Consider the following 18,828-nt stretch of genomic DNA (forward strand, 5'->3'; position numbering starts at 1 on the left):
CATACAATGTATGTACCGAAAAAGTGTAAATAAATATTTTCTACGTTTATATTTGTTGTTTCTATAGCTGAGAGAATGTAAGTGAATATTTTCTGTGTGTATTTTTTTTTATTATTTTAATTACATATATAAAAGTCGCCAAAAACAGATATCGTTTGCTCAACGGCCCGTATATCAGAGTTAAGTGTCATTAACTGACGATGATCCTGCTTAATCAAAATATAATTAGGGCCTAACGTTCAGCAAAACAAAATGAGGAAAGAAATTCATTTTATTAAAAGCAAAATTATAAAAGATAGATTAAAAGAGATTCATTGTCACCAACTGAAAACACGATACGCACGTGCGGAGTAACAGTGGCCTTTGAAAGCGGTTTTTATTTGTGTAATTCACACATGGCTTTGCTAGTATCAATATTCTCTTTGATAATGATGCTTCGTTTATATGCCTGAATCAAAGTATGTCTATCTCAGTATCTGACCAAGCGAACATGCTTTATTCCCCGTATATGGATACTTTTTCTTCGAGTGCGCCGCCATAACGATAAACAAAACTTTTGGTTACTAGATCGGTCACGGCAGGAATTTTCTTCAAAAACTACAGTAGTTGAGAAAACAAAATCTAAAAACCGATTAATTGGAATTAAATTTTCATAATCGAGCGCTTAGAATTTGCCAACAATCGACTGATTTTCGATTATAATCGATGATTGGAACACCACTAGTCAGAGCCCAAAAGCTTTTGTTTCACTAACTGAATCAGTTCCCATCACATACGATACGTCCATACACGTCCTAGATATCTTCTTTGTCCTCATTGTGTCTATGCAAGTCTTTTTCTTCTTGTCTAACCAGTCTAGGTTAAACTTGAGTGAGGTTTTGCTGCATAAGTGGAGATGAATTCAAAGACAATTATGGACTAAAACGTCACATGTCATCACACGATGATACGTCTCAAACGTGTCCCAAATGTAAGAAAAACTTATTCAGTCACAGTTTGAGGCAATCTGATTGAAACCAGATCCAGAGATCCGCTCACTTAGATCGCTACACTAGGATCTGACATAACCCCATATAATATCCTAGATGTAGAAGCTGTAGTGTAGCGATCTAAGTGAGCGGATCGCAGGATCTGGTTTTAATCAGATTGAGTTTGAGGTAGGGTAGGAAGTGAAAGAAAAACTTATCATTCAGTCACAGTTTGAGGTAGGGTAGGAAGTGAAAGAAAAACTTATCATTCAGTCACAGTTTGAGGTAGGGTAGGAAGTGAAAGAAAAACTTATCATTCAGTCACAGTTTGAGGTAGGATAGGAAGTGAAAGAACTTTAAATGGGCAGCGTTTCGCAAAAGCATCGTAAATTCTCCGAGGAGACGTAGACTTTCGTCGTAATGCACGATGCACGTCCGGGTAGCGCAGAGGTAGCGCTTTCGCTTCTCACCGCTGCATGCAACCTGAGTTCGATCCCCGTAATCAGCAGTGCTTGTATGTGAGAGAGTATGGCGATCGCCCGCTCGGACACGTGGGTTTCCTCCAGATACTCCGGTTTCCTCCCACATAAATGACTCATTAGCACAAACATCCGTGCATGAAAGGACCCCATTGGAAATAAGCTTTCAAGCTTTATCCTTGGTATTTATGTTCGTATGTATGTATATACCGAATAAACATTTATTTATTTTATGCAACGTTTTCGTGAAAAGACAAAATCCGTCTACGTACTAACTACGTCACCGTACGAACTACATAAGATTGACAATGCTTTTGTGTAACGATACCAGTGTCCTGATTATCGAGACATCCAACTGAGGCATACATATATTGAAACTCACTCACGGGAAGAAAGGACGGCACGAGTGTGGCCAAGAGCGAGCTCACTCTAGAGCATAAAGGCAGTTATAATGGTCCACGAAAAAAGAAGAAAAAAAAAAAAACAACAACAACAGAAAAGAGTTTTAACTTAAAAGTAAATGACTTCTTTAAAATAGATCTAAATGGTTTCCTATTTTATATCCAAGTGTCTAAAGGCAAGAGTGCGAAACGGCGATGGCGAGAGTGCGAAACGGCGATGGCGAGAGTGCGAAGATGTGAAGGCGAGAGTGCGAAGATGCAATGACCACGTGAGAGTACGAAGATTTGCTCCGGATCCGTCGCTTCAGTTTCGCATCTTCACTCTAAACGCGACGGAGTGAGTGGTCTTACAATAACAGTTGCAATTGGCATTTCGAAACTTCGAATTTAATTGATGGTGTCCATGCTACCCATGTCCTAAATCATAATGTATTAGTTATGCAAGAAAATTCTTTTGGAGTGTTTCCGGTTATGAGTTAAAAGAGAACAACACGCCGCTTCGACAGGTAGGTACATCTTCATTATTCTTTACACGCCGCTTCGACAGGTAGGTACATCTTCATTATTCTTACAGGTAGGTACATCTTCATTATTCTGTAATATGAAAAAAATTGATACGCGTCTCGGTTGCACTTCAAAATTTGCTAATACAACAATAAAGTCGCTGAACCGATAATTCAATTATACAATCATGAAAATCAATCAATATATGTTGTAAAACTGATCAAGATATCGGGCTCACGGCGGGTGTGACCGGTCGACAGGGGATCCTAATGTAGCCGTGTGAAAATTTTGTAAATAACTTTTAAGTTTTATGATTAAAAAGAATTGAATTTGCAATTGATAAGATTGTATAATAAAGTTCTACTAGAAACTTATGCCAAAAACAATGGCCAGCAGCTTTGATTTTATTAAATTTCCAATTTGATGTAATTAGTATTTTCCCGCCAAAAGTTTGGTGAGCGTTTGGCGCCTCTTATAGTCATGTGCCTTTAGACCAGGGTTGGATTTTTTCATATTGTCCAGTGGGTTTGAATTGTTCAGACGTTTGAGTTTTAGTATAGTTGGAGCTATTTCGCCATCATGGTATGTTTGGTTTTTTCTTTGTTTTTATGGAAGCAATAGCATCGCAGTTGGCGCTCTTAATTATATTGCTAATATCTAACAAAGTGCATGTTTAACTTTTATTGCAGTTGCACCAAAGAAGCTTTGAAATATAGTTTACAGCTTTACTTTTGATAAATATCAAGCCTAAAGTCCATAACTTTGGTAAGTTATACTATTTAGACTGTTTAAGCAATATAAAAGTCAACTAAAGCAATAATATAAATATTTTGTTTTTAATCTTATTTTTCTCACTTATTAAATATAAATAAGTTCGGTGGATCACTTTTATAAAATTGTGATTAAAGTGCTTGAATATCATTTGATATAACTTTCAAATGATACAATATATGTATATATAACATGTATAAAATGTATATATGTATTTGACGTGATGTACATTTTCATGTCATTTTGATATGCGGCTTTCTGTTTGTTACAGGGCATTTCAATTTATACTATTTGAATGAAATATAAACACGAACTTTTAAACAAGGATTTACGCTGTTGTTGTATTTCTATCAACGCATCGTGAGTTACACTTACTCCTCCTAGGCACCTCATCCCACCTCTGGTGTGTCCAGGGGTCCGTGTTTGCCCAACTATCTATTTTGTATTGCTTATAGGAGTTATGAGATTGATCACTGTTCGTTATCTTCACCTTTCATTATAAATGACTGAAGAACATTTGTCATTCAGTATAAACCAATTGTCTGCATTCCTTCAGCGATACACATAAAACATGGCGATGCACCGACAAGTTTTTTAAAACTGTATTCAAAGCAATTGATACGAGTATAATTCATTAACATCTAACTAAATACTTGAAGTATTTTTTCAAAATAGATTTAGAATTGTCTTTATACCCTGCGATTTTGCCATTTTGTGTAAATTTTTGGTTGTCTGTCCCCGTGATTGCAATAATCAAAGGCTTTGTCGAAGTTTATGAAACTGCTGATAAACTGTCTTTGTCATATTTTAAAATTACACCAAAGGATCAAAATGTACAGGTGTGTCAAATAGATGCTCGACAGGGGATGCTTACTCCTCCCACGCACCTGACCCCCACCTCTGGTATACCCAACTGAACTCTTAATTTTATATTCCTTGTAGGAGTTATAAGATTGATAACTGTTTTCTTCACCTTTTCATGCTTTGAGCAATTGTAGATTTTACGATGTTTCGCCGCAAAATGGTTGAAACGACGTTATACCCCAAACAATCAATCAATCAATGTTTTTTGAAATATTACAATAAAAAACGACGTTATACTCCAAAACAATAAATCAAACAATCAAATAAGAATTTCATGAAATGTACATGAACAAGTTGTCTAGTACGATTACACTTTTACTTTCAGTTTGTGACCCCGGACGAGAAAGTTTATGATAAATAACTGTCAATCCAATAAACAAAAAATATTGATAACACAGAACACAACTTGGCCTATTCAAGAGTCTTGTTTTTTTCACGTGCATTTACAATAAAGCAACAGCGAAAACTAAACATGTCGCAACAGCGGTAAAGTAAACAAAAATTTTTAGTTCCGAATGGAATTAGTAAACAAAAAAGTGAGTTCCGAATGGAATAACAGCTATTATGTAGTGTGAGGAAATCGCCGTAAATAACCTATGACTTGTTACCGCGTTAACCGGCGACTTGTCACACGGACAGATTTATGAATTTTTCTTAGAATATAGGTAAATATTACAGACTTTATTTTTCGCAAACCATATCAACCTTGCATTTAACAAATGTTTTTAAGTTTTTCGCTTCATTCTGAACGTCATACATGAACAAAACAAACTTCCTGCCTGCAGACCTTAGCGGTACATGTATGTCGTAGTAAGCGCACCTAATTAATGTCACATGTATATATAGCAACATCCATGTTAATAGAACAATTATTTTACTTTTATTTATCTTAACTCCAATCATAGAAAACAATGTCAGGCTTGTCTCGTTATTTCAGACATGCTCATGTCCAGAATTTATATTATACTGCTGTTATCCTAGATCTAATAATAGAAAATAATGTTCAGCCTGTATATATATAAATAGTTAGATAGAATGTTCTATTCAGTATTAAAAAGTGTTTATGTCCTATGGACCCAGTTTTGAGGTGAGGGCCTGTAATAATGTATAACAGTCAGAAAGAAAATATTTACCAGTGATGATATGTCACCTCAAAAATTGTGATTAATTATTTTCAATCTCCATGTCTGAATCTTGTGTAAAACTAGAAAATTTCGAGGTAGTTTTAAACTTAATTAGAAAGCATGTGCCACCGTGTTTTGACTAAATTTAGATTTTCTTCACATATTTTGCATTTAGCAGTGATGATATGACGAAGACCTTTAATATTTAGGAGCCATTTTATTAAAAAATTAGCACATTGTGTAGATGCATGAGTTGGGGAATTTTGTTCAGGATCTGACATGATGTCATTACTAGAATGCTAGCTATCTATGACAATTGTAAGCTATAATATTCAGGATCATATGGTGTCATTACTAGAATGCTAGCTATCTATGAAAATTGTAAGCTAAAATATTCAATTTCATTGATTTATTTATTGCACATTACATTTATTTCACAGTGGAGACACTCAAATTTACTGACTATTGTATTTCTAGGACATTTTTAAAAAAGTGATTGCAATTTGTTCTTTGAGAATATATGTACAGTTAAACCTTGTTATCTTAAACTCAATGAGACTGAGAAAAAAACTTCAGGATATCCAAGGATTCAAGATACCGAATAAAATTCTTAAAGCATTAGTGGTTAGACCTTCCGAATCACTTCGACATATCCATGGTGTTCGAGATACCAAAGTTCAACTGTAATTATAGGTAGCTTGTTCTAGGAGACGCAACTATGGTTGAAAAGTTGCTTTATCTGGAGGAGTAGTAAAGATGGTGTGTCTGTCCAGGAAACAATGAAACTTGTGTTCTCGAGAAATTTTACAGAGGCTGGAATAATAGGATATTACACAGTACACAAAATTTGATATTTTCATTGCAGTGTTGGTAACCTTGGTAACTATTAGTCATGACAGCAGACAAAAGGGTATTTGCGGGTTGTCAGATTGTCCTGGACCTCAGCACCAGCGTGGGATTCAAGAAGAAACAGGAAATTAGAAAAACCATTACAGAAAATGGTGGAATAATATCCTACATTGTCACTAAAAAGGTAACTAGGCTCTCCAAAACTCCAGCTGCTGAAGTAATTATAGATCTAGGTTAATCTGAAACAGGTTAGGTACCATATTGATAGTACTTTGAAATGTGTTCCTGACAGAAGCTCAGATAAGGTCAATGGGAAATAATTTCATTGCATTTTAAAGCATTGTAGTGACCTGTTTAGGGATTTATATAGTGTTGACATCTGTTTGTAGAGTACCCATGTCGTACTGAATGATGCAGAGAAAGCAGACATCAGCTACAAATGTAAAATGGCCACCAAATTCAGAATACCAGTGGTCTCCCTTGATTTTATTTTTGACTGTGTCAGTCAAGGGAAACAACTCAACACTGACGATTATCTCCTGGTGGGAAAAACAAAGGCGGAGGAATTCAGCACTGGGAGAATTGTGGGTAAGGAATGAAATCATAATGAGGCAATAAGAGATCATGGGAAATGATTGATTGATTTTATATTGTTTAACGTCCCGCTCGAGAATTTTTCACTCGTATGGAGACGTCACCATTGCCGGTGAAGGGGTGCAAAATTTAGGCCTATGCTCAGCGCTTACGGCCTTTGGGCAGGGAGGGATCTTTATCATGCCACACCTGCTGTGACACGGGGCTTCGGTTTTTGCGGTCTCATCCGAAGGACCGCCCCATTTAGTCATCTCTTACGACAAGCAAGGGGTACTGAGGACCTATTCTAACCTGGACCCCCACGGGAACCATGGGAAATGTGATGTAATCACCATGCTTTGATTTTGTGAATGTGTGTGAAAGAGACAAGGAGACGTGTTAGTATATCTGAATTTCTAGTCAGGTGCTTTACCACTTAGTTATTTTAGGTGAAGTGCCACAAATTCAGAAAAAATGCATGTCGCTTAGGGCCAAAGCAGTGAGATCTCCATTGAAGCATTGCTTAACATGATTGGTGAACTTCGTTTTTAGGGTCATATTCAAAGGAACTGTGACTCTCACTTCTAATGCTGGGCACTTAGCGAAGGCATGGTCGCATGTTAAACATCTTAGGACAAGGATCAAGAACCAGCTGTGTAGGGATTGTCTTGACCACTAGGATAGTGACCACTAGGCTACAGTGACCACTACAGTGACCACTAGGCTACAGTGACCACTAGACTACAGTGACCACTAGGCTACAGTGACCACTAGATTACAGTGACCACTAGGCTACAGTGACCACTAGGCTACAGTGATTGATCAACAACAAAAACAAAATTCATAGACAAATAAACTCTACGCTTGTTTTGAAAAAAAGAGAATATTCAGGAAGGAAACATACAAATTGTAGTTAGAGGAACAAAATTCATAGACAATTAAACCCTAGACTTGTTTAAAAAAAGAATATTAAGGAAGGAGACATATTTGTAATGAGAGAAGGACATTGCTGGTAGACTGAGGAACAAAGTGAGGAAGTACTGATAGTACTGGTCTTGCTGAAAACACAGTACATCAGAATGCCATGAGTTGTAGATAGAGATTGAGGGCCCAACACAGTACATCAGAATGCCATGAGTTGTAGATAGAGATTGAGGGCCCAACACAGTACATCAGAATGCCATGAGTTGTAGATAGAGATTGAGGCCCCAACACAGTACATCAGAATGCCATGAGTTGTAGATAGAGATTGAGGGCCCAACACAGTACATTATAATGCCATGAGTTGTAGATACAGATTGAGGACCCAAATTTTGCGTGATACAGACACACAGATATGTCCCTTGTGTAGACAGGATAATGGTCCTTATAATATAACAATGGTCTAATGGTATTCCAGGAATTTACCGGCTATAGCTGCTTTAATGTAGCCCTCTCTGACTGTTTTTTGATTTTGAATCCCCCCCAAAGTCAAAGAGGGCTACATTATTGTAGCTTTACCTGGTATTGCCAGAACATTTCATTCAGTACTTATAAGCGTAGAAACACTGGTCAATTCGGGTAGTGCACATACTCACTGAAGAAGAGAGCTAAGAGAGAAAACATTTCTGTCCAGTCTTGAATTCGCCCAATGACAACGAGGAAGAAAAAAGCGAAATTAAAATGGGGAGGGGGGGGGGGGGCGCAATATTCCCCTGTATACAGTACACATGTTCATGTATGAACGCGGCATGACGAATAGACAAATTTTCATCACATTATTTATTTGTCTGCTTACCACATGGCATTCATACCAGTCATAATTTAAAAGGAAATAATCCTTCAATGCTTACTGGACCAGGTAAAGATATGTATCAACTGAATATGAACTCTGCTTAAAGTTTTTCTTTTTTATTTTGCTTTTGAAAAGCTGGAAAATCTGGATTAATACCTGAAGGAAAGAAGAAGAAAATGGTCTCCACTTTTAACCCCAAGTCCGTGAAGGTGTGGCAGGAGGGGGATAAGAACATGCCAGAATTTGATAAGGAGAGCGAGGTGGCAAAGTTTGCCATGTTTCAGGTGAGTAACACTGTTAAACATGCTGTGGAATATATATCTAATGTTATAAAATGAAATTTGCTTTGTGTTTTACACTGGTGAACCCTGCTTTTGATACAGAATTGTATGTTCATGTTTGCATTGAAACTGCTATCTTGAGGTCAGTTTAATGTCTACCTGCACAGGTACTGCCATGAGGGCAATGCAATATCTACTTGCACTGCTCTGAGATCAATATAATATCTACTTGTACTGTTCCCAGGTCAATGTGATGTCTATTTATACTGCTCATTGCTCTAAGGAGTCAATACAATATCTACTTGTACTGTTCTGAGATCAATGCAATATTTACTTGTACTTCTTTAAGGTCAATATAATATCTACTTGTACTGTTCTGAGGTCAATATGATATCTAAGGCACATGCATGCGAACCCGGAAAATTTGATTTTACATCAATTCAAAAATAATCTGATAATTCTTATGACTTTCTTTTTTTATTGCAGAAATATGATAAGAAAACACAGACAACACAGTTTTGTGTATTGGAGATTCAGGCATCTAAAAGAGTGATTTCCCTTGACAACAAGGAACCCCCACCCAAATTTTGTGTTTGTTCTCATGTGGGCAGTGTGGGAGATATACAGGTTCGTATAATTACACAAACTACACGTATCTTGGATGTTCTTCACCTGTGTCAGGCCTAGGGTCTTTTTATGTGCAAGAAGTTTTGAAGGAGGGGTATGATATTAACATTTTACAATGGGAATGTATACCTGGGGTATATAAAAAAAATTGTGTAAAAATCCACTGGCTAGGATTACCACTTAGTATGATTAGTCATATTAATATGCAAGCATTCCATTGTAGTGTAGATTTATACTCATATTAGCCGGCTGGGGCTAGGGTGGGGCTAAAGTAGGGATTCAGAGATTTACATCAGAATATAGGAGGGCAGTAAAAAAAATTACCCCCATTGTAGCAGGGCCATGCTTTTCTATACAAACGTTCTCAATGCAAGTTCCGTGGATTCAGGTGGTTTTTTTTGGTATTTATTTTCTGAATCAGGGACCCTGGTGCTAGGCTGGGGTTATAATTAGGTTCACAAGTTTTTGTTGGAATAAGGAGGGTAAACAATCTGAAAAACAGTAGAACCAGGATCACTCAGGTGAGTGTTACAGCCTGTGGGCCTCTTGTTTAAAGATTGTCTTCTTGATGCTTGGATGTCAAACTAGGGGCATAATAGGACAGAATTTTTGTCCTGTTGGGTCAGAGCAGGACTACATGATTATTTTTTTTCCTTCCGCCGAATTTTCTTTTGAAATTCTTCTGAAGTCCATAACACCAAACAATTAAACTAAACATCAAGCACAGAGCTTGAATGAATAATTATATATAAATGCAAAGCATGAACAAAAATTTAAATTTCTGATCAAGAGTTCAGATCCCAGATAGGAAAGGGCTGTAAGGATCCTTTACTAGCTCAGATCCCAGATAGGAAAGGGCTGTAAGGATAATTTACTAGTTCAGATCCCAGATAGGAAAGGTCTGTAAGGATCAGGTACTAGTTCAGATCCCAGATAGGAAAGGGCTATAAGGAGCATTTATTAGTTAGCAAAAAACCTTTTAATTAGTTTTTAAGAATCATTTCCTTTATTCCAGAAAATACAACAAATAAATTAAATTCATAGCAAGAGGAACCACTACGTCCAGTTCCTGTCCTCCCTATAGAGGAACCACCACATCCAGTTTCTGTCCTCTAGAGGAACCACCACATCCAGTTTCTGTCCTCTAGAGGAACCACCACATCCAGTTTCTGTCCTCTAGAGGAACCACCACGTCCAGTTTCTGTCCTCTAGAGGAACCACCATGTCCAGTTTCTGTCCTCTAGAGGAACCACCACGTCCAGTTTCTGTCCTCTAGAGGAACCACCACGTCCAGTTTCTGTCCTCTAGAGGAACCACCACATCCGGTTTCTGTCCTCTAGAGGAACCACCATGTCCAGTTTCTGTCTTCTAGAGGAACCACTATATCCAGTTTCTGCCCTCTAGTGGAACCACCATGTCCAGTTTCTGTCCTCTAGAGGAACCACCATGTCCAGTTTCTGTCCTCTAGAGGAACCACCATGTCCAGTTTCTGTCCTCTAGAGGAACCACCATGTCCAGTTTCTGTCCTCTAGAGGAACCACTATATCCAGTTTCTGCCCTTTAGTGGAACCACCATGTCCAGTTTCTGTCCTCTAGAGGAACCACCATGTCCAGTTTCTCTCCTCTAGAGGAACCACCATGTCCAGTTTCTGTCCTCTAGAGGAACCACCACATCCAGTTTCTGTCCTCTAGAGGAACCACCACATCCAATTTCTGCCCTCTAGAGGAACCACCATGTCCAGTTTCTGTCCTCTAGAGGAACCACCATGTCCAGTTTCTGTCCTCTAGAGGAACCACCACGTCCAGTTTCTGTCCTCTAGAGGAACCACCACATCCAGTTTCTGCCCTCTAGAGGAACCACTATATCCAGTTTCTGCCCTCTAGAGGAACCACCACATCCAGTTTCTGTCCTCTAGAGGAACCACCACATCCGTTTCTGCCCTCTAGAGGAACCACTATATCCAGTTTCTGCCCTCTAGAGGAACCACCATGTCCAGTTTCTGTCCTCTAGAGGAACCACCACATCCAGTTTCTGTCCTCTAGAGGAACCACCACATCCAGTTTCTGCCCTCTAGAGGAACCACCATGTCCAGTTTCTGTCCTCTAGAGGAACCACCATGTCCAGTTTCTGTCCTCTAGAGGAACCACCACATCCAGTTTCTGTCCTCTAGAGGAACCACTATATCCAGTTTCTGTCCTCTAGAGGAACCACTATATCCAGTTTCTGTCCTCCCTCTTACTTTGTATCTGGCAACAGTGACACTGCTGCCAACAGTGTTGTAAGAAACTCACGACTTGACCACATCTTGTGTAATAATCCCAAAATCTGAAACTTTGTTACAGCTGATTTCTAAATGTAGAATTTCAGACTTTATTGGCTACTGATAAACTGATCAGGCTTATATAGAATAAATCATCACACAATTCTCAAAACTTATCCAATCCATATTAAGCAGTGTTTAACATGAACATCACTTTATAATTAGCTCACCTAAGCCAAAGGCTCAAGTGAGCTTTTCTGATCAAAATTTGTGCATTGTCTATTGACGTCGTTGTAAACTTTTCACATTTTCATCTTCTTCTCTAGAACCACTGTGTCAATTTAAACCAAATTTGGCCAAAAGCATCCTTGGGTGAAGGGCTTTCAAGTTTGTTCAAATGAAGGGCGATGCCCCCTTCAAAGGGGAGATAATCACAAAAATGCATTATTAGGGTAGGGTCATTTAAAAATCTTCTTAAAAACCACTGGGCCAGAGGAACTGACATTTAGTACATAAAAGCTTCCTGACATAGTGCAGATTCAACTTTGTTCAAATCATGCCCCCCGGGGGTAGGATGGAGCCACAATAGGGGATCAAAGTTTTACATAGCAATATATAGGGAAAATCTTTAAAAATCTTCTTCTCAAGAACCAATGAACCAGAAGAGCTGAGATTTACATAAAAGCTTCCTGACAAAGTACAAATTTAAGTTTGTTCAAATCATGGCCCCCGGGAGTAGGTTGGGGTCACAATAGGGGATCAAAGTTTTACATGGGAATAAATAAAGAGAATCTTTAAAAATCTTCTTCTCTAGAACCAATGCGCCAGAAGAGCTGACATTTTTACATAAAAGCTTCCTGACATAGTGCAGATTCAAGTTTGTTCAAATCATGGCCCCTGTGGTAAGTTGCAGCCACAATAGGGGATCAAAGTTTTACATAGAAATATATAGGGGAAATCTTTAAAAATCTTCTTCTCAAAACCATTGGACCAAAGAAGTTGACATTAACATGAAAGCTTTCTGATATAGTGCAGATTTAAGTTTGTAAAAATCATAGCCTCCAGGGGTAGGTTGGGGCCACAATAGGGACTAAGGTTTTACATGCAAATATAATGGAAAGTCTTCAGATAATAGGGCTCGAAATTAGCGAGAAATACTCGCAAAATGTGAGTACATTTGAAAAATAGCAAGTAAAAATAGTGGACACTCGAAAATCTTAGCGAGTGAGTGATTTACAAACCATGATCATATCATATCCGTTTTATACGGTGATGCGCTATTCGCTTTTCTTAAACTTGCATTCAGAATCATACAAACGCTTACATGAACGACCGATTTCAACAACCGTTTCTATCCAGATTTTTCTTTTATGATTTTTTAAGAAACTCGGAGTCAAACAAATGCTTTAGAGGTCGGACATCGCATTATGATTATAGACATGTGCCACGAGTCCTAGGCCTCTTCACTTATAGGGGTGATTAAATTGAATTCCAAGTATGAGGTTTTTGTTATTCATTTATCAAAAAAAAAAAAAAAAATCGGAGTCTATGTTTTACCAAGTCTTCTGGTAGTCATTGTTACAGTACCCGCAACGTTATTCTTGACATTCATATCGTGTTCTATCGTGCGTGTATCCTATCGTATCGTGCATGTATCCTATTGTATCATGCGTGTATCCTATCGTATCGTGTTTTGTGTTTATCAGGTTTTCCATTTTCTATCATGTTTTGCGTTTATCAGGTCTATCGTGTATCGTGTTTTGCGTGTATCAGGTTTTCCGTTTATCGTGTAGCTTCGGAAACTATCGGGATTGCCTATCAAATCTAATGAAAAAGTACGATACTTTTCGAAAGCTTATTCGTTTTGTTAAAGAAGCTATTTTTAGGAATCGAGAAAAGACAGTATATTTGAAGGAGAACATAAAGCTGACGATTTTCAAATAGCAGAAGAAGAGCTATTTGTCTGTCCAGAGAGGGTGAAAATTTATCACAATTTCATTCTAAGTAATATGAAAAGTAGGCAGTGTACAGTTCATAAACAATTATTTGTAATTAACACTAACAGAGAAATAGGAAGTTCCGATTTGAAAGGAAAAATCTTCCGATTTTTTTTCACCTGTGTTCTATTTATATACCCACCATTGAACTTGTGCGCATCTGTGTATCACCCGTGTTTTGACAGCTAACATTCTCAGGGACATTGTATTTGACACATTTAGAAGATTAAGTTTTAAAAGGGTGCAAGGGTGTTGCATCTCCCAAAAGTCTGCCCAACTGGGCACGACTCGGCGGTCATCGTTGTTTTTTTTACTTGTACTTGTACACTTGTACATGTACCTACAATCGTACGGGTAGATACTGGAAATTAGTACCAGGTTTGATGATTATTTGTATTTTTTTTTACATACTAAACACAAATTTTTTTAAATGTTTCAAAATTGCGAATTTAAAAAAGCCATGTTTTATTTATTTTTTTCATAGTTTATTTTTGTTATTAATTTAAGATATCAATTCAAATACATATGTTCCAATTACTTATGAATATCAATCATCACTCATCGTGTAGAAATATCTAACGTATGAAGATTTGGAGTAATGCAGTGGATCTTTTTTAAAGCGGTCATGATGAAAATAATTGTAATTGTTGAATAACCGGTGAACTTAGAGCTTGATGCAAAATAACCCCCTCCTCACTACACACAAACTATTCCTTGGTTTATTTCACATTCAATATAACAGACATTAGAATTAGAGAGCTACTGAAGCATGATATCACTACATTATATTACATTTAATTATTTCACTGTATAATTTATATATTAAACATTAGGTGACAATTATAAATTTAGAATCATTGGCTGGGAAAATTCAAATAGATATCAAATAACGAATTAAATACCGTATACAGTTTAGTTTTCTGATTTTAGCTGTGATGGCATAAAAAATTGAAATCAAAATATTTTTTTTTTAAGTATGACGGTGTATTAAAGACATTATACGTTTAGGTGTATAATGAATATTGAAATCCTTGAGTATTATTATCAACATAATGTAATTATGTTGTAGGTATCTAAATTTCGTTCTGTCTAAATTGGTTCTAAATTTACAACATTTCTATCAGGTTTTCCATTTATCGTGAAGATCGTTTATCGTGTTTTGCGTTTATCAGGTCTATCGTGAAGATCGTTTATCAGGTTTTGCGTTTATCAGGTTTATCGTGTATCCTATCGTATCGTGTGTGTATCCTATCCTATCGTGTGTATATTGTGTTCTATCGTTTATCATGTCAAGAATAATGTTGCTGGTACTGTATCAGAATGACCTACATGGTATCTACATTAATTTATTGTCTTATTGATGTCGGGTTGTAGTGATGACACGAGTGCACTGCTCGGTGGTAGACGATTATTAAAAAAGTTCACGGGACTCGTGATCGTGCTGCTTATAAACCATGAGTCCGGGATTCACTTTGAAAAATCACTAGTGACACCCCTGATGTGGCATGAAATTGGAAGACATTGGATCTAGACCTGCTGTAAACAGGTTGTGGATTAGAGGTGCGATTGTCAAGAGACCTAAACATTGCGTCACATGACTTACGTAATTTGTCCAAACAATGCCTGTTGACCCACTAGGCTCAATAATGATGGGGAAAATCATTGATTAAAAAAAAAACTATGAAGAAAGAGCACTGCTTCATTATTTTTATTTTAGCTTGTAGGTTTTCATTTTAGCCTGTGGATTTTTTACCCACAGGCTAAAATTAGCCTGTGGTAGGAAAAGTTAATTTCGACCCCTGGATAAGGGCTAAGTTGACTCAGGTGAACGATGTGGCCCATGGGCCTCTTGTTAACACATTTGACTTAATTAACCGATGAAGTGTCAATGGCAGTCATCCATTAGGCTACTTGAATGTACAACACAATTATCCAAGTTCATGTATTCTCATTACTGTAGCACTTTGTATATTATGGAATGGATATTGCCTGAGTGATTGTCGGTACGAATATAGAGCAGCCTGGAGGTTCCCCGAGATCTGTTGACAGATACCCAGGATCTGCCATGATATGTCTCTGTGTATGGGTGATACATACAGCCCCTGATCATGGTGAACTAGGACCTATAGATCATTAAGAGCTGCTTGTGCTCTCATTGTGTCAATATGTCTGTAACACAAGAACTCCAGCATGTGTAACACAACTAATGGTGGGATAGTCATGGTTGAGTTATGATTTTGTATTGCGACCAGCTGCCCTGTTTTTAATTCATTGATATAAATGATTCTGTTATTTAATGTGATATTTTTTACTACAGCACGTCTAAACTTTGTAGACCAGGACTGTCCCCCTATAGCCTCGGTATACTTCTCTGTGTCTACAGTCATGTCAAACATCACATATGGCTGAGCTAAGTTGACCGTTGTCATCTCTATCACAGACAAAGCTTCTGTGTATCTGAGTGTCTTGTAATAATACATTGCAATGTACAACCTGTCAGAAATACACCCAAACTTGGTTGCTAGTTTCAACATTTGACAGGACTTCCTGTTAGCAACATACATCAGCTTGTTTTCAGTGTTGCTGCTACAGGACACATTTTGTATTATAAAAGCAGTACTGTGAAGGATGAAGGCTGTAAGTACCTGTAGATAGACAACTTGATACTGTGTCAGGGGTGAGACTGTCAGCTGTTCCACTGTGTGTAAATACTTCACACTGAGAAAGAAGTCTAATCGGAGTAGTATACCAACTCGATCTACCTCAGAAAAGATTTCTTCATCAAACTCAATCTCAGATACCAGAATGTGTTCATCTGTACAAATACTGAGTCGGGGGTTATAAAGGACAGTTACAATATAGAACCCGAGGGAGGGACTGTGTAGCAGGGATGCTAAACCTTTTTCATAAAAACCAAACAGTCTAAGAAATAATCTGTTTTGTGCTTCACCGTGGATATTACTGAGAAACATGTTGTTTTCTGGAATGAAGAAGTTGGGACAGACTCCCTCATACACCCATTTAAGGATGAGTTTAAAGCAGTACCAGAAACATTTCAGGAGATTCTGTGGACTCCAGTTAGGTATTGTGTTTTGTTGAATCATCCAGAAAACTGCTGTCTTCATGTGATAGGAACACAGTAATTTCTCATTATCACCTAATCCGTTGTTAATGACTTCTTTTAAAAACAATTTCAGCAAACCGTAAGTTAAGAATTGACAGTGGTTCATTGAGTACACAAGTTTTTGCTCTGCCAGAGAAAATGAAATTCTCCATTCGTTGTTTTCGTGAATTCCTAATTTGTGTCCTATTGCTACAAAATGACATCCACTTCTGACTATGTCCCTAACAACCTGTGGCTGGGGCCATGTGTGACATCTGTCGATCCATGAGGAGGCAGACGGAGGCCAAACATCACAAGCAAAGCACTGAGCAGTGTCGTATTCTACTATTCCATCTAGAACTCCACTGCCACATGGACCATGTACTGTAGAGTTGGGGAATACATCAGAACATGTGATCTGTCTGTATTTAGAACTAGATACATAAAGCCCACCATTCATTGTGACTAATGCTGACAGAACTCTGTCACATGCTCTTAGTGTCAATAATCGAAGTAAAGTAAATCCGGGTGGACTTTTAGAAGAGACAGAAAGAATCAGGGACCATTTGTGTGTATTATAAAACTGGATCTGAGATAAGTTTCAGATCACTCGGTGGTCATTGAACCAATACATCACATCCAGATCGGACCCCTCCATTCTGAACCCATCTCTGTAACTTCCACTCCACAACATCATGATCAGGTTACTTGTCAGTGTTTTGTTCTTCATCTCCTCCACCATGTTGATTACGTCTCTCCGCATTTCCACCTGTTGTGAGGTCCCCACTGTACGACACAGCCCCATAAACACGGACTCTGACATATGCTGTATACCTGCCTCACTGAAGGAAACAGAGTTAATGTAGAAACTTTAATGATAAGACAGATTAAATGAATTATTGTAGCTTTCTTCTAGGATGAGTTTCTTACTTACATTTGGGGGGTTACACAGGAGGAGTCCATTGTTATGTATTGACGTGGGTTTTCTGCTCTGGAAAATCCCACTTTCCTGACTTTTATTTCCTTCTAGGCCACTTTCCTACGTCAACTTGCATTAAATTAGACTTCCTTAAGAACATTGATAATAGAAGCAGTTGATTGATTTTATTTACTTCTTCATTGAATTTTGAGATTCAGTTTTTGTAAAGTTTATATATATTTCTTGACATGCTCTTAGTTCAGGACTCAGCCACTTAATTGACCTAAAGCTGTTAATTTCCAGTCGTTGTATTTCATTAGGGTCCCTCCATATTGCAGGTGCCCTATAATAATCACTCTCTCAAACTCCTGTCCATATATGTTCAGGGTTTTCTAGTATAATAAATTAATTTTGTTTTGTTCTCTACTTTCACAGTCATGGGAGATAAATTAATTTGGTTTTGTTCTCTACTTTCTCAGTCATGTGAGATAAATTAATTTTGTTTTGTTCTCTACTTTCACAGTCATGGGAGATAAATTAAATGCATGGTTATGTCTGTAATGTCCTCTTCTTAAATTGTGAAATTCATGGGTCAGGTTTTTTGGGGGAGGGGGAAGGGGTTGGGGTGTCAAAAATGATTTACATGTTTCAAACTTCCAGTTTTCCTTCTGTAAATGAATATACATTTTTGCATATATTGAAAGATCCTATACAAGTGCACAAAGGACTCCATATTGAGACTTAAGACTTAATGCAAATATGACACTCCCTTTATGGACTTTATACCCAGGTGACCGTTAAGGCCCGTTGGCCTCAGGCTTTATACTCAGGTGACCGTTAAGACTTGTGGAACTCGGGCTTTATACTCAGGTGACTGTTAAGGCCTGTGGGCCTCAGGCTTTATACTCAGGTGACCATTAAGGCCCATGGGCCCCGGGCTTTATACTCAGGTGACCATTAAGGCCCGTGGGCCCCGGGCTTTATACTTGGGCAGGTGACCGCTAAGACCCGTGGGCCTCGGGCTTTATACTCAGGTGACCGTTAAGGCCTGTGGGTCTCAGGCTTTATACTCAGGTGACCGTTAAGGCCTGTGGGCCTCAGGCTTTATACTCAGGTGACCGTTAAGGCCTGTGGGCCTCAGGCTTTATACTCAGGTGACCGTTAAGGCCTGTGGGCTTCTTGTTTAAGTATAAGATTCATTTCAGTGCAATCTATATTTGAACCAGTATGCAAGAAATGTTTCTGCCATTTTACACATAAGTTAAAAATTAAAAATTACTGTGGAATCATTATTGTTCGTAGGGGATTGATGTTCTAGGGTTACTCTTACCCA

At 37.9% G+C, this 18,828-nt stretch overlaps 1 protein-coding gene and 1 pseudogene across 8 annotated transcripts in view; one reads left to right on the forward strand and one right to left on the reverse strand.

The window, feature by feature from the left end:
- The first annotated feature begins 4,513 nt into the window (after positions 1-4,513).
- LOC125677683 (protein mono-ADP-ribosyltransferase PARP4-like) overlaps positions 4,514-18,828 on the forward strand; it is a 162,474-nt gene continuing 148,159 nt past the window's right edge. For all 8 annotated transcript variants that reach the window (XM_056159644.1, XM_056159648.1, XM_056159645.1 and 5 more), the window contains exons 1-5: positions 4,514-4,652; positions 5,977-6,144; positions 6,350-6,548; positions 8,443-8,591; positions 9,075-9,215. In XM_056159644.1, the coding sequence (XP_056015619.1) occupies positions 6,004-6,144; positions 6,350-6,548; positions 8,443-8,591; positions 9,075-9,215 (630 nt within the window). In that variant the 5' untranslated portion in view covers positions 4,514-4,652; positions 5,977-6,003. The remainder of the gene's footprint in view (positions 4,653-5,976; positions 6,145-6,349; positions 6,549-8,442; positions 8,592-9,074; positions 9,216-18,828) is intronic.
- LOC125672900 (uncharacterized) lies at positions 15,166-17,559 on the reverse strand (annotated as a pseudogene).

Source organism: Ostrea edulis, chromosome 3, assembly GCF_947568905.1.
Source record: "Ostrea edulis chromosome 3, xbOstEdul1.1, whole genome shotgun sequence".
NCBI lineage: Eukaryota > Metazoa > Mollusca > Bivalvia > Ostreida > Ostreidae > Ostrea > Ostrea edulis.